We start from the raw sequence: 15576 nt of genomic DNA, 5'->3' as shown, positions 1-15576 counted from the left end.
AGTATATTTCTCACATCAAACACTAATAGGCATATAAGTTCTATTTAATAACAAAAAAAAGGGAAATTTCATATTGTGATTCTGAGTTTTTGGATTGAATATGTATAGGTATGGTGTAGGTGTTATCATCTTTCTCATCTTCCTTATCATTCTCATCTTCGCAGCGATAGAAGCTCCCAGATACATTATAAATCCACTTCGCTTTAGCATCAATCATCATTTTTTCTAAATACTCTAAAGTAAGGAACCCCTTCTTATTTTCATTTGCATACTTTTCCCAGTTGGATCTCCTGTTTTAAATTATGTCGTTGTATTCTTTTTTAAGTTCAGCACAGGGACCTATATCTCCTGATTTCAAAGATAGATGGTACGATGCATCACGAAAATTCCTAACACTTTTCCTAGCAGTGCAACAGAATCGAGGCATCTAAAAATAGCAAAAGACAACGAAAATAATATAAATAAAAGAAATAAGACACTACTACGTACTTAAAAGTACTTCAAAACAATAAACTCATTCGTCCCAACGCTCATAATTTATTTTAATTTGTAACCTACTTAAATTATTTAATAGAATTATACCTTATACCATTTAACCTATTTCAATTTAAACCTTTATTAGTCAATTTTTTTTAATCCTAAACAAACCTAAAACTTGACCAAAACAAAACCTAAGCAACTGATACCACTTTGTAGCACCCTCATAATAGGTCAAATTCTCGAAAACACTTTTAATGAAAAACATGAGCCAAAACCTACACATGGGAATGTTACTGCCACGTCTAGTTCTAAAAAAATAAATGTAAGGCTTAACGACTAAGAAATAACTTAATAACTTTAAATCAACTAAAAGGTCTTACAATTTAAGAAAAGACTTAAGCGCAATCTATGTCTATATAAAACTTGAACAATTGAAAGTAAAATTTAAACTGAGACATAACTCTAACAAAAATTTTGTTTCTAAGTGATCTTCACTCCACGATCCCCACGTGATCAATAACCTGCAACATAAGAATATAAGAAAACGAGAAAAAACTCCCAAAATAAAGAAATTGAGTAATTCCAACTTCATCTCGTAAAACAGTAAAGTTTGAAAATAATAGTTTAAGAATATAAATTATAATCGAGTTGGAAATAATTATAGAAAATAATATATAACTGAGTTAAAAATTATTTGTGAAAACAATGTAATATCACATTAACCAATTAATTTATTTGATATTTAATAATGACAACGAATATATCCAATTATTAATTTGAAAGAACGAGAACGCCAGTAGGCCGAGGCTTTACGCTTATACCTACTTCATCAAGAGGTCGTCACCCCAAATAATTCATCAAGGCTAGCAGAGTAGTCTCAGGTAATCCTAGCGTGTACACGCCTTCTACTTGGATCACAACAAATAGAAGGAAGACCAAACATCGTATCAAATAGCAGAAATAATAACCTGTCAGCAGCTATATTATTTTTTTTGTACTCCCTCCAATTCACTACTAATGTCTTATTTGCTTTTTAGACACTATTCATCTCTTATTCTTTATTTGTATTTTATTATTAATGTATAAGTTAAAACATAGTCAAGTGGGATCTTATTTGATTCGTCTCAATGTAAGGATTACTCATATCAACTTTCTATAATTTTTAATTATGCACAATTAGAGATATTAAGAATTGTATAAGTGCATTGGATATAGTGTATAAAGTAAATGGAACATTAGTAGTGAATTGAAGGGAGTATGACTTTTTAAATTAAAAAATGGGTATTTTGAATTTGAAATTTGTAGTATAAATTTTAGGTTTTGAACATGAAAACTCATAACTAATGGATGAAATACATACCTTAAATCCCAAAATTTTGCCCTTTACTTGTTTGGATTGAAGTAATTAGATGATACCGGAAGTTGCTTATAAGAGAAAAAGAGAGTATGAATGAATTTAAGGGTAAATTAGTTTAATCTATAGTGAGTAGATTGAGTTGGTGATTAGGTTTAGAGGGAAGAGTGGAAGGAGTGGAAATTATTTTGATAATGGGTGGGAATTGAGTTAACTGTAATTGGTTTGATTTTTGCAAAATCAATTTTTGTTTAAATTAAATTTCTGGTTTTTTATTTATTAACTTGTTTTATTTATTTTTGTTAAAATATTTTTTTTTCTAAAATCACCGGATATTACATGATCCATTTAAACAAAAGCACAATATCAGAACCATAAACAAAGACAACAAAAGTAATTCGATCATTTAACCTTCTCGGAGGACGGGCTCACATCATGCCTACCATGGCGGAGCAAATGAAATTGTCCGATAAAGAGGGAGTGATCTGCGCCAAGTTTACAACAACATAATGACTGCAGCGACAACAACTACAAGAACACAATGACATGATCCAAAACGACAATCCATAGAGAAGTTGGGCATGTTTGTTAAGGGTAAAACAATTGCTAACATGCTTGTTGTTGAAAAATTGGCAACGCATATTTCCTTAAGTTAATTAATCAAAAGGATTTAGGGAAAAAAACTTGTGATGAGGGAGCAACAAAGAATATAGAACAAAACAAGGAAGTAGTAAAAGATTAATGGAAACAAACTTATAAAGAGGCGGCTAATCTTAAAGATCATAAAAAAAAAAAAAAAAAAAAAAAAAAAAAAAAAAAAAAACATACACACAAGAGTGAACCTTTGCTTTTTCGATAGTTTAAGTGAAGAAGACTAAGAAATATACCCAAAGATAAGACCAATAACCCATCTTCAAAGCAATTATTTTTTAATATAAGTCATATCATAAGCCTAAACAAAAGCATTTATAATCCATATCACCTAAACACTAACTTAATCAACAATTTAAACAAAACCATTACCATCAATCTTCCCTAATCCCTAATAATTTCCCAACATCTAAACAGCACACCCTAACTTCAGACCCTAATTGCACACACCAATTTTCCAATAACAACATAAGCTTCGAGAGCAAAGACAAACTTAAGAAGCAACGTCGCAGCTACACAAACCAACTGCATAGCCTTCCGCACCTGTAGCGAAACAAGACTAACATATCGCACCAACAATTACACAACAGACTACACACACCAAGTGCACAAACGATCTTCAATGTTGCTGTGTTTTTGGCTGAAGACAACCCTAACATGCCATCACAATAGGCCAACAAGAAGCAGGGTGTACCCATGTATTTGTGAACAACAACAAGGTTGCCTGTTACCACCTTTATTCAAATTACAAACCATTACTAACAATTTCATCAAAAGCTAAAATATCAAAGAAAGAGAATGCTCAAAAGATTCCAACTTATTAAATTGAGAATTAACAATTTTTTCAACCCAACATGATGAATTTAACAATAAGCTCATTGCTTTACTGACTTTCCGCATAATAAATTAATTATTTACATAAACAAATTTAGAAGCTCAATAATCATTATACAGGAAATGTTACCCACAATTTTTAAGCAGTTTAACTGGAAAAAGAGAACAAGGATAACAAATACATGAAACGATACGAATAAAAAGCAAAATGGAATAAACTCTTGTTTGTCATAAAGAAATCAATCAAACAACAAATACAAGAGGAAAAGAAAAACAAATCAAAATTAGAAATCAAAAATGATAACTGCAATTTTAGGCAATAAGAACTTCAAAAACAAACCCTAATCTCACAAGAACTTAAAAAAAAACCCTAATTTCACTAGAACACAATTAAACTTTCTAGATGAAAAGGAAATTAAACCTGACTAGTGGGTCATGGAGGCCGACTCTTGATGGAGTTTTGATGGCATGAATTGCTAAATGATAATTAAGAGAATCATAATCAATTTGAGTTCTGGAATCTAAAATTCTCTAAATATATCAAAGATTTTAAGTAGAAGTTGAATAAAATCACTAGTAAAAAAATAGCCATTTGTAACCCCCTATTTATAACTTTTATAAAAATAAAATGTACAAATAACACTACTTATATCTTTTGTTTAAAAAAAACGATACAAATAGTTCTTATTTGTATTATCTATTCTAATAAATAATACAAATAAGTACTATTTGTATCGATTGTTTGGACACACGATACAAATAAGACTCATTTATATCATTTATTAAAAGAAATGACACAGATAAGCTTTATTTTTATCGTTTGTTTTAACAAATGATACAAATAAGCTATTATTTGTATCCCTTATTTAATAAACGATACAAATATTGATCTTCAGTGGCGCGCCTCATAAACTCTTACTCTACAATGTCAATACTCTGATAATTTCGCTCTCTCGGCTGATCTTACTCTCGCTCTCCTCTCTTTTCTCTTCACAATTCCATCAAATTGTTTACTCATGTAGTTCAATCAATTAGTTCAAGTCTTTTATTTCATTAATTAGTTCAATGATGAAATTCCATTTGTTCAATTGCTCCAATTCCATTTTCGTTCACTATTGGAACGAACAAACAAAAAATTTTTGCTCTCCTCTTATTTCAACCATCATTAGGCATTGTTGATGAAGATATGTTTTCACAAATTACAATTATTCTGAAGAGAAAATTTGAACATCCAATTCATGAACATTTGGGTAATTTCAAGCATTCAAAATTATATTTCTAGATTTTCTAGGTTTTTGTTTAATTGCTCTTTTTTTAGAATTTCAAGCATTGAAGATTATATATGTGTCATTAATAATTATTGACAGGATTTGTCGATTGTTGGTAGTAAATTTGTTTCTGTTGTTGTTAGTAGATTTGCCAGAAATCTGGTTCTAGATTTCATTCGAATAATGGGTTTTTATGATTCAAATTTAGATGGAAATAGGATGTAAATTTCATTTAAAATGTCCAATTGGTGTGAATATGGTGTGCACTAGTAAAAGCAAGGAACTGATTGGGAATTGTATTCAAGAGTTTGTAAGCCTCGTTGTGGGCTTGTGGCTGTTTATAATATGTTAATCACACACAATCTGTTCGATGAAATGTTTCAAAGGGATATTGATAGTGATCTTCACTAAGTAGTAAGAACTAAGAAGGATTGATTGTAATCTTCATTAATTAGTAAAATTCCATGGAACTAAAATCCTCGATCTGAGCTAATAAAGATAACTCATACCTAATAGCCAAAATTATGTGTTCTCATTTCTTTTCAGAGCTACTGCATAGTATAGAAATAAACATTCTATATATAATTGTGCAGTTTTCTATATCTTCCTAAACCCGAGAGCGAGACGTGGTATCGTCAGTCCACATTGTCTAGGCTGAGATGTTGAGGGTTTTCCATCTGTCAGTAAGCATGTAATAACCTGCTGTTGCTGCTGCTTTGACTTCCTCATGACAACGTGAACTTAATTTATTAGCTGATTCTGCATTATTTAACTTCATTAATTTATTAGGGGCAATGTACTTACTGGTTACAGCAAGTTTTGCAAGTAGGAATAGCTTTTGGTTATGGTATTATGTTTTTTTCATTAGGTGGGGTAGAGTGCAAATCAAAAACTATTGCCCAGGTATGACTTTTAGGTTACAATAATGTTTTTTCTCAAAGTCTTTTTTCACAGGTATGATTTATGTTATAGTTTCATGTATAGGAGCCTAACTTAACAAACTATTGTTCAGGCTTTTGCTCATTGACTCAGAAATGTCATAGAAATTAGTTAATAAAATACAAATCATTGATGGCCATAAACAAGCTCTTGAGCAGCAAAATTTGTCTTTTCAATGATCTGAGGGATATCGTCTTGTTAATTCGATGCTCACTCTAAAAACATCTATCCTTTAAGGGTTTTGGTAGGCATTCCATCATATCCTTCTACTTATGTAAATTTTTTAATAGGATGTTAGTTATTTCTTTAATTGTTCTAAGCTTCGCACTTTTGACCTGACTTTTGCTTATGTGAACTTACTACAAATTATACTTTTAGGTTGCTTCCTTTCTTTGTTCTAAGCTTATGTGAACTTACTACAAATTATACTCTCAACATAAAGTTTTTTGGCCGAGGTGTAGAGATGATGCTGATTATTGGCTGAAAACAGAGAAAATTGTTCCTAATTGGTACCTTCATGAGTTGCCTTGTCGTTTGCTATTGATGAGGGTGTTATTTCATGGTTGCCTTCCATAGTCTGTAGTTGTATAAAGAATTTCCACTCCTTTTGCTCACATAATCTGAATGTGGGTTTATACTTTTTAACACCAAGTTTGTGTGACCACTTCAGTATTTTGGTTTTGCCATGAGATCTGAACCGAAGCCTGCATTGTGATTGGTACTTGAACAAGTTCTGAACTTGTTCTTTCATCGGTATTTCTTGAATATTATCATGAATGAGTGCTTGGTAATTTCTGCCAGGCCCTTTCAAGCAATGTTCACACCATACAGACCCTTCTAAGAGCCTACTTACAGTACTCTTTCCAGTGGCAGACCAGTCTGTTGTATTTTATTCAAGGCTTTTGTAATTTCTGCGTATGTCTGTCTGTATTATATGGACCTTATTAGTTGCTTGTAGAGTATACATGCTGGTAGCTTGGTGCGGATTAATTCACGAAGAATAGTAAATCCACTTTGTATTATTGTTTCTGATATCTAATGATTTTTTTTTTCAATCTTTCATTATTTTATTAGTATCTGATATCTTTTTTCTTAACTGGTTCTTCTCTTGGCAAATATATTTTTTCTGGATGTGTTTATGTTAGGCTGAATTGCTTGAACCAGCTGTGAAAGGAACACTTAGTGTTCTAAATTCCTGTGCAAAATATCCATCTATAAAGAGAGTGGTCTTGACATCTTCATTGGCAGCAGTTGTATGCAATGGGAAACCACTAAGTCCTGATGTAGTAGTTGATGAAACTTGGTTTTCTGATCCAGATTTTTGTAAGAATTTCAAGGTTAGTGACTTTCTTTGACTTACAATCTTACTTTTACCTTATATACTCTGTGTTCAGTGGGATTGGATTAAGGAAACTTCATATATCTGAAATTCATATGGAGAGCTTTGTGGGCATTTGCATTTCCAGGTTAAGTGTGTTTGAAACTTTGAACTTTTTGATTGATCAACTGTGAAATTAGGAACAGGTTATGGGAGAACATGGATACAGTATAGAGCACATTTTAATGGTTGATATTATATACTTGATCCAGTAGTTCGCAAAGCTTTGAATGAGAATGCAGGTCAGGATCTACTTCTATTCCAATGTATGGTATTTTTTGCATGACTTAGATCTACTCTGTGAACGTAACTGTCTGTTATTTATCTTGAGCTCAAAGGCTTCAGCTTGCTAGTGTTTATAAGTTGAAGTTGAGAAGATTCTACAAGTGAAAAAGGCTGAGGCCGAAGCAAAAGCCTGAGAGCTACAAATGTTTTTAATTTTGCACTTGTTCATAATGACCAGGGAGCTGCAAATGTTGCTGCAATTTTACTTGTTTGAGTGAGATCATAACATCGAGTTTTTTGTCATTGCAGAGAAGGTGTGATTGCAGTCAAGGAGCTGACAAATTGCCCGAATGTTTCTAACTTAGTTTTGTGTCAGCTCTAACAATTTAGAACATATGCAAAGAGTTATATTATTGCAGTTTCTTATTAGTTTTGTTAATGTACTATGTAAACAATTGTGAAATGTCTTATAGCTTTATACCAGATATACTTTTGTTAATTTATTTTATTTAATAAAAATATTAATTCTTGTTTATTCTAATTAGTTGTTTCTTTTATTATTTGTATTTGATCTATATGATTAAAAAATAATAATAACAAATACATTATTTGTATATTGGAAAAAATATTATTTGTATCGTTTGTTTTAAACTAAAGATACAAGTAACTGTTATTTGTATTTTTAGTTTACAAAAGATACAAATAATGTGTTATTTGTAACCCTCTTATTAATAATCCTTAATATAAGATACAAATAAGCTTAAAACCAAGATGTAAATAAGAATTTTTTTACTAGTGAATTAGGAGAAGGAAGTTTCAGATTTGAGTTTTGTATAGAGAAAGTAATGGGAAGGAGCAGAAACCGACAAACATGATGCTGCACGCGGCTTTTTAGAAAATAGCAATATTAATTTTGGCGCTTTTTAAAAGCGTTGAATGAAAAGTGTCATCAAATGCCTTATTTTCTTGTAGTGTTAAAAAAATAATTCTTATTTTGCATAAGCAATAAAGATAATTTCCTTGAAAACCGTTCACATAGGATGGCCACCAACATAAAGTAACGTCCATTGGCGCTCAAGAATTGAACCCTTGACTAGGTACTTGTTTGTTTGGAAGCTTTTCCAAATAAGTTTTTTACTACTATATTCTTGAATTTCTTATGAATATTTGAAGCAAGATGTCATTTACAAAACCGATAATGCACATAGCTCTTCCCAACCTTTTCCAACCTTGTTCATCGAATGCAAACCTTTGTGACAATCAGATATGACACATAATTCATCTCGTTTAGTTACATATTGCCTTATACAATCCAAAAACCAACTCCTTGTGTCATTACTTTCACCCTCCACAATGGCGCAGGCAAGTGGGAAAAATTGAGAGTTGGCACCTATAGCCATAGCTATCATAAGTATACAATTTAACTACTAAACGATTCTTACAACTGAAGGTGAAATTTTAACTGAAACATGACTACTAATTAAAACTAAGTTTGTAGGTGAACCTCACTCAATGATCCCTCGCGATCAATAACCTGCAAAAATAAGAATGCAAGAAAAACAAGGAAAATACTCCCAAAATTTGAAAATCGAGTAATTCCAACTACATTCCATAAAACAGTTAAGTTTGAAAAAGTTTAAGAAAATAGCATATAATCAAGTCGAAAAATAATTTTAGAACATAATATATAGTTGAGTTAAAGAATCAATTGGTGAAAAACAATATAAATTCACATAAGCCAATTAATTAATTTGATAGTTAATAATGACAAACACATATATCCAATTATTAATTTGAGGGAACGAGAATGCTAGTAGGCCGAGACATTACCCCTATACCTACTTCATCAAGAGGTCGTCACCTCAAATAATTCAAGGCTAGTAGATTAGTCTCAGGTAACCCTAGTGTGCACACCCTTTCTACTTGGATCACAACAAGTAAAAGGAAGACCAAATATTGTATCTAGTATCATAATACCTATCGGCAGCTATGCTAACCAAACAGGGCAACCTATTCATCACTCTTATACTTGGATCACAACAGATATTAAAGCTTTATTTCCCTCATGTTTCACTTTACGTGGTTTAATATATTTTAATAATGAGTTGCAAGCACACAAACATATAATCAAACATAAATTATACATATTATTTTAGGATAATAAATTTTCCCAAAAAAAATACATCTCAATTACATTCAATTGTAATATCATTTTCCATATCACCATAATATCAATTGGTGGCAACAAGAATTAATATCATAAATATTTTTCTAAAAAATTCAACCGCATTTAAAATCATTATTAAAATAATAATATAAATCTCATCAAAATAATATTATAAATTAAATATGTAACAAAATGGTAGTGCATATAATTTGAAAATTAAATATATAAATATGATATCGTACAAAATAATGTCATACAAAATCACGCATCCCATTTAAACACAATAAGTGTCACTTAGCACATAATAGTAACTGGATAGCCTTAATTGAATGGACATTGAGAATTACCTTGTGAAAGCTAGAATATAAATGTACGCTTCTATCAAACTTCTTTTACGAACTTGACGTTTGAAGCATAATTTGTAGATTGAAAATGTCTAAAGATTGAAAAATAATATAAAGGAGAAAAAGAAATTGATAAAAGATATAAAGAACAATAAATAGTTGATGGAAAAAAAAAAGAATAAGAAGGAGAAGAAAAAAAAATGAAAATAATGAATGAATTAAAGAGTAAAATGGTTTAATTTATAGTTCTAAAATATAGTAATTAATAGAATTAGATGGGAAAAGTGGTAAGAAGTCGAGGAATAAGAAAGTTATATTAGGAAATGAGAAATGAAAGTTTTGAAATTTGAGAGTAGCCGTGTAATTTAGTTGTGGCCAAATTAACATTTTTTTTTAATTTAAACCGTGTATTAGTTTATTGTAACAATTTTTTTTTTTTTTTGTGTTATTTGTTTAACGTGTAGTTTGGTTTATTTAACATATTTATTTATATACTTTATTTTAATTTTTTTTAAATATGTAGCTTAGTTATTTAAACATATTTATTTTTTTTAAATGTGTAGCTTAGTTATTTATTTTTTTTTTAAATTTAATTTTCTTAATTTTGAATTATTAATTATTTATTTTCCTATTTTGTTATTTTTATTTTATTTAGGAAAAATTACCTAAAATAATCCAACATTTGCATGATTTTTCTAAAATAATCCCACATATTGATTAAACATGATAATCCCAACTTAGGGGGTATTTTTGCCTAGAATAACTTGAGTAACCCGATAACTTGTTATAGTAGGTAATTCACCAATAAAATAAACTAAAAATTAATTTTAAAATTAGAGAAAAATTTTAAAAATTTACATAAATAATTTTGAATAATGAAAAAATCATAAAATTTTCTTAAAATTTATTTCAACATTTTATTTTAAATTATCTTTTTTTTTAAAAAAAAAAAGTAAAACTTACTATAGCAAGTCATCCGGGTACCGTGTTCACTCTAGGAAAATGCCCTTCGAAGTTGGGATTATTTATGGTTAATCAATAGGTGGGATTATTGTAGGAAAATCATGCAAAGGTTGATTATTCTAGGTAATTTTTCCTTTTATTTAATTATTTATTTTTTAAAAAAATATGCCTTATATTACGGCGATGGTCATTCCGCCGTGGTATGTTGCTACAAGGCCGATGATACCTCTTCTTTATTATGTTTTATTGATCGTTGTTTGTTTAGTGCGTCCAACATTAGGACAGATGCTGCCGGAATTTCTGCACAATCTTGTATGAGAGTTTGCTAATTTCTTTAATTAAATCATCCAACTTAACTTTCCCTTTGTTAAAACTTAGAGAGATGGGGAGAAAGTAGAATGAGTAAAAGTTAGAAGATAGAGATGTTTTTACTCATTGGTGTAGTTTTTACAATGGTGAACTTCCATATTTATTGGCAAGTTCATCAATTACATTGAATGCATTTACATTAGGGTAAATTCATTAATTACCTTTCACACTTTATTCATTAATTACCTTTCACACAATATTTCAATACTCCCCCTTGAATGCATTCTAATTATGTAAATATATATATATATTATTACAATAATTCTTTTTAATATTACCTCGTTAAAAACCTTGTCAGGAAAAACCTAATGGGATAAAAACCTGAACGAAGGGAAAAAGAGTGCAGTAAATATGATCCTCCTCCTGAGTTCAACAGATATCTCGTAGATGACACATTCCGATTTTATATACAAGTTGCTCGAATCTCTTTGATGGAAGGGACTTTGTGAATAGATCTACAAGATTTTCACTTGATTGAATTTGTTTGACTTTTACTATTTTGTACTTCTGGAGGTCATGTGCAAAGAAGAGTTTTGGTGCTATGTGTTTGGTTTTATCCCCTTTTATGAAGCCTTCACTAACTTGTTCAATGCAACCGGTATTATCTTCAAAAATTACAGTTGGAGAATTTATTATCGAGTTTATCCCACATTCTTCTTGAATGTGACCAAATAGTAACCTTAACAAAACGCATTCTCTACTTGTTTCATAAAGGGCGATCAATTCTGCGTAGTTTGATGATGTAGCTGTCAGTGTTTATTTCGTGGATCTCCATGATATTGCGGTACCTCCATATGTGAATACATATCCATTTTGTGATTTAGCCTTATGGGGATCTGATAAGTATCCAGCATCTGCATATCCAACAAGAGTAGCATCTTGCTTTGATCTATAAAATATTCCAAGATCTTTAGTTCCTCGAAGGTAGCGCAACAAATGTTTTATTCCGCTCCAATGTCTCTTTGTTGGTGAATTACTATATCTAGCTAATAAATTAACAGCGAAAGCAATATCAGGTCTTGTATTATTAGCTAGATACATCAGAGCTCCAATTGCGCTTAAATATGGCACTTCAGGGCCAAGAATCTCCTCCTCTTCTTCACAAGTTCGAAATGGATCATCTTTTGGCTTTAATGATCGCACTATCATTGGAGAGCTCAACGGATGAGCTTTGTCCATATGAAATCCTTTTAGGATTTTTTCTGTATAGTTGGATTGGTGTACAAAGATTCCACCTATTAAGTGCTTCATTTGTAATCCAAGGCAAAACTTTGTTTTTCCAAGATCTTTCATTTCAAATTCTTTTATCAAATATTTTGCAGTTTGTTCAAGCTCTTTGGGAGTTCCAATGATATTTAAATCATCAACATAAACTGCAATTATAGAATATCCTGATTGAGTCCGTTTAATAAATACACAAGGACTGATTTGGTCATTTTTGAATCCTTCTTTCAGGAGATATTCACTAAGACGGTTATACCACATTCTTCCAGATTGTTTTAGTCCATAAAGTGACCTTTTCAGCTTTATGGAAAACATTTCTCGTGATTGGTGGCTTTCTGGCAACTTAAGTCCCTCAACGACTTTCATATAAATGTTTGTATCAAGTGAACCATATAAATACGCGGTCACAACATCCATAAGTCGCATTTGCAAACTATTTGAGACAGTTAGACTTATCAAGAATCTTAGTGTAGTCGCATCTACTACTGGAGAATACGTTTCTTCATAATCAATCCCTGGTCTTTGGGAAAAACCTTGTGCTACAAGTCGTGCCTTATATTTGACCACTTCATCTTTTTCATTTCTTTTTCTTACAAACACCCATTTATAGCCGACCGGTTTTATACCATTTGGTGTTTAGGTAATTTGTCCAAAAACTTCTCGTTTTTCAAGTGACTTTAATTCCGCTTGAATAGCATCTTTCCATTTCGGCCAATCATTCCTACGCCGAAATTCTTGTATCGTTCCTGGTTCTATATCATTTTCATCAAGTGTCATTTCGGTGGCGATTGAATGAGCAAGTGCATCATTAACAATAACATTCTTTAGATTTATTTGCCTTTTAGTTGAAATGTAATTAATCGAAATTTCATTGTTATCTTTGATATCATTATATTCTTCTTCTCTGAGATTTTCATCCTCATCTCCAAAACTTGTTTATTTACAATTCATTGAAGAAGTAATATTGATAACATTTGCCATTTTATTCAACCTTTTGGATTTTCTTTGTTTCAAATCCTTTGAACCAAGTGGTCTTCCACGCTTCCGACATGCAATAGATTCATTTTCAGTGGTTTTGTTATCAGTGGGAATTTCAATTCGTTCCGGAATATTTGCGGCAGGAATATATGATTTTGTCACTTGCTCTGTTTCTACAAATGCATCAGGTAATCTGTTTGCAATATATTGATTATGGAAAATTTTTCTAACTTCTTGTTCAGAAGCATTCGTTTTTGGATCATATATTTTCAAAAGCATTGCATTCCATGTGAGATCTATTTCCTTCTTATTTGGCTCCACTTTCTCTCCCGCTAAGGATGGGAATATTGTCTCATTAAAATGACAATGTGCAAATCTAGCATTAAATAAATCACCAGTCATTGGTTCTAAATATTTTATAATTGATGGGCATTCAAATCCAACATAAATTCTCATCCTTCTTTGTGGACCTATTTTTGTACGTTGGGGTGGCGCAATAGGGACATATACTGCACATCCAAATATTTTCAAGTGTGATATATTTGGTTCTCGACCATGCATTAATTGCTGTGGTGAATATTTATGATAAGCATTTGGTCTCAATCTTATCAATGACGATGCATGTATTATTGCATGTCCCCACGCAGATGATGGCAATTTCGACCTCATTAATAATGGTCTTGCTATTAATTGGAGTCTTTTAATCAATGATTCAGCCAGGCCATTTTGAGTATGAACATGAGCTATTGGATGTTCTACGTAAATTCTAATTGACGTGCAATAATCATTAAAAGTTTGAGATATAAATTCTCCAGCATTGTCAAGCCTTATTCGCTTAATTGTATAATCTGGAAATTGATTTCTCAATCGAATGATTTGAGCAAGTAATTTCGCAAATGCCACATTTCTAGTTTGTAGGAGACTTACATGTGACCATCGTGTTGAGGCATCAATCAATACCATAAAATATCTAAAATGGTCCAAAAGCAGGATTAATTGGCCCACATATATCTCCATGAATTTTTTCTAGAAATTTAGGAGTTTCAGTTGCAATTTTATTTAAAGATGGTCTGATTATCAATTTGCCTTGTGAGCATGCAGAACATGATAATTCATTTGGTTGGGGAATTCTCATTTTCTTCATTGGATGCCCAATTGAATTTTCAATAATTTTTCGCATCATTCCCACACCAGGATGACCCAATCGGTCATGCCATAAATTTATCATTTCTTTATTATCTAACTTCTGGTTAGACACCATGTTTATTTCAACCGGTTTTATATTAATGCGATATAATCCCGATGAGTATGCTGGTAATTTTTCATGAATGCTTTTCTTGCCGCATTTTTCAGATGTGATGCATAAATATTCAGTATGATTTTCGGTCATTGTTTCTAAATGATAACCATTTTGGCGTACATCTTTGAAACTTATGAGATTTCGTCGAGATTTACTCGAATATAAAGCATCATTAATTACTAACTTTGTCCCATTAGGATGTATTATTTGAGCTTTTTCATATCCCTCTATTAGTGTAGTGGTTCCAGAGATTGTGGTGACATCTGCTTGCACCATCTTCAACTCAGAAAAGTATTCTTTGTGCTTTAGGATAGTGTGAGTTGTTCCACTATCTATGAGGCATTGCTATTTGACTCCATTTTCAAACTGATCTATATCTTCATATTAAATAAATAGATAGTTAAAATAAAATTTCATTAACATAAGGTGATATCAATACATAAAAAGGAGATTGCATATAAAAAGAAATACAACTAAATAAGCACCACAACATTGTTAAGAAAAAGTCAAATATCTTCGTCATATTCTTTATCATTTTCATCGCCATCTAAATAGAAGTCTGAAAGGTCAAGATTAGGCATTGACGTGCTTGCTTTATTGTAAGGATCGACATTAGGCATTGAGGTGCTTGCTTCATTAAAGTTTGCTTCCACACCTTTTCCCTTTTTCTTTTGGGAAGCTTGATACAGCTCCACCAAATGTTTGGTAGTACGACATGTACGTGCCCAATACTCCGTCATGCCACATTTCTAACAAATACTTTCTTTTCCTTCTTGATGGCTATTTTTATTGTGATAACCAACTTGTTTTCCCCTTCGAGAATTATTATTGTGATGACCATTTTGATAATTTTGGGGAAAGTGGCCTCTGCCGAATCCTTGAAACTTTCTACCATGTCCATTAAAATTTCCACGACCTTGTCCTCGTCCTCTTCCTCGGAAATTTCCGCGTCCTCTACCACGGTTATTATATTTCCACGGCCTTTATTTTCAACAACATGTGCTTCAGGCATATGTGTTTTAGTAGAGTGTGTCTCACGGATAGCTTGAGATCCAATAGGTCTCATATTATGATTTTTCCAAACAAGATCATTATGCTGTTC

At 31.4% G+C, this 15576-nt stretch overlaps 1 protein-coding gene and 1 long non-coding RNA gene across 12 annotated transcripts in view; one reads left to right on the top strand and one right to left on the bottom strand.

Moving 5' to 3' along the window:
- Positions 1-3908, bottom strand: part of LOC130823587 (uncharacterized) — a 4855-nt gene extending 947 nt beyond the window's left edge. Inside the window, exons 1-3 of the long non-coding RNA XR_009046595.1 lie at positions 3741-3908; positions 942-2319; positions 1-427 (exon numbers count right to left, since the gene is read on the bottom strand). The exon at positions 1-427 is cut by the window's left edge and continues 947 nt beyond it. This is a non-coding gene — a long non-coding RNA (uncharacterized LOC130823587). The remainder of the gene's footprint in view (positions 428-941; positions 2320-3740) is intronic.
- A 296-nt stretch (positions 3909-4204) lies between these two features.
- Positions 4205-7610, top strand: LOC130823841 (phenylacetaldehyde reductase-like). 11 transcript variants are annotated; one of them, XR_009046645.1, is made up of 4 exons: positions 4205-4569; positions 6672-6863; positions 7045-7146; positions 7439-7610. XR_009046645.1 is itself a non-coding variant. In XM_057688654.1 (3 exons), the coding sequence occupies exons 1-3, from the start codon at positions 4558-4560 to the stop codon at positions 7117-7119; spliced, it is 273 nt and encodes a 90-aa protein (XP_057544637.1). In that variant the 5' UTR covers positions 4205-4557; the 3' UTR covers positions 7120-7610. The 11 variants fall into 11 exon arrangements, 2 of the variants coding, with proteins under 2 accessions (XP_057544637.1, XP_057544630.1); XR_009046642.1 differs by having other exon boundaries at positions 5181-6863; XR_009046650.1 differs by adding an exon at positions 5181-5278 and having other exon boundaries at positions 6672-7610.
- Positions 7611-15576: the final 7966 nt, after the last annotated feature.

This window comes from Amaranthus tricolor, chromosome 1 (assembly GCF_026212465.1).
Source record: "Amaranthus tricolor cultivar Red isolate AtriRed21 chromosome 1, ASM2621246v1, whole genome shotgun sequence".
Lineage (NCBI taxonomy): Eukaryota > Viridiplantae > Streptophyta > Magnoliopsida > Caryophyllales > Amaranthaceae > Amaranthus > Amaranthus tricolor.
The sequence above is the reverse complement of the archived record's forward strand: the minus strand, read 5'-3'. Positions and strand labels throughout refer to the sequence as shown.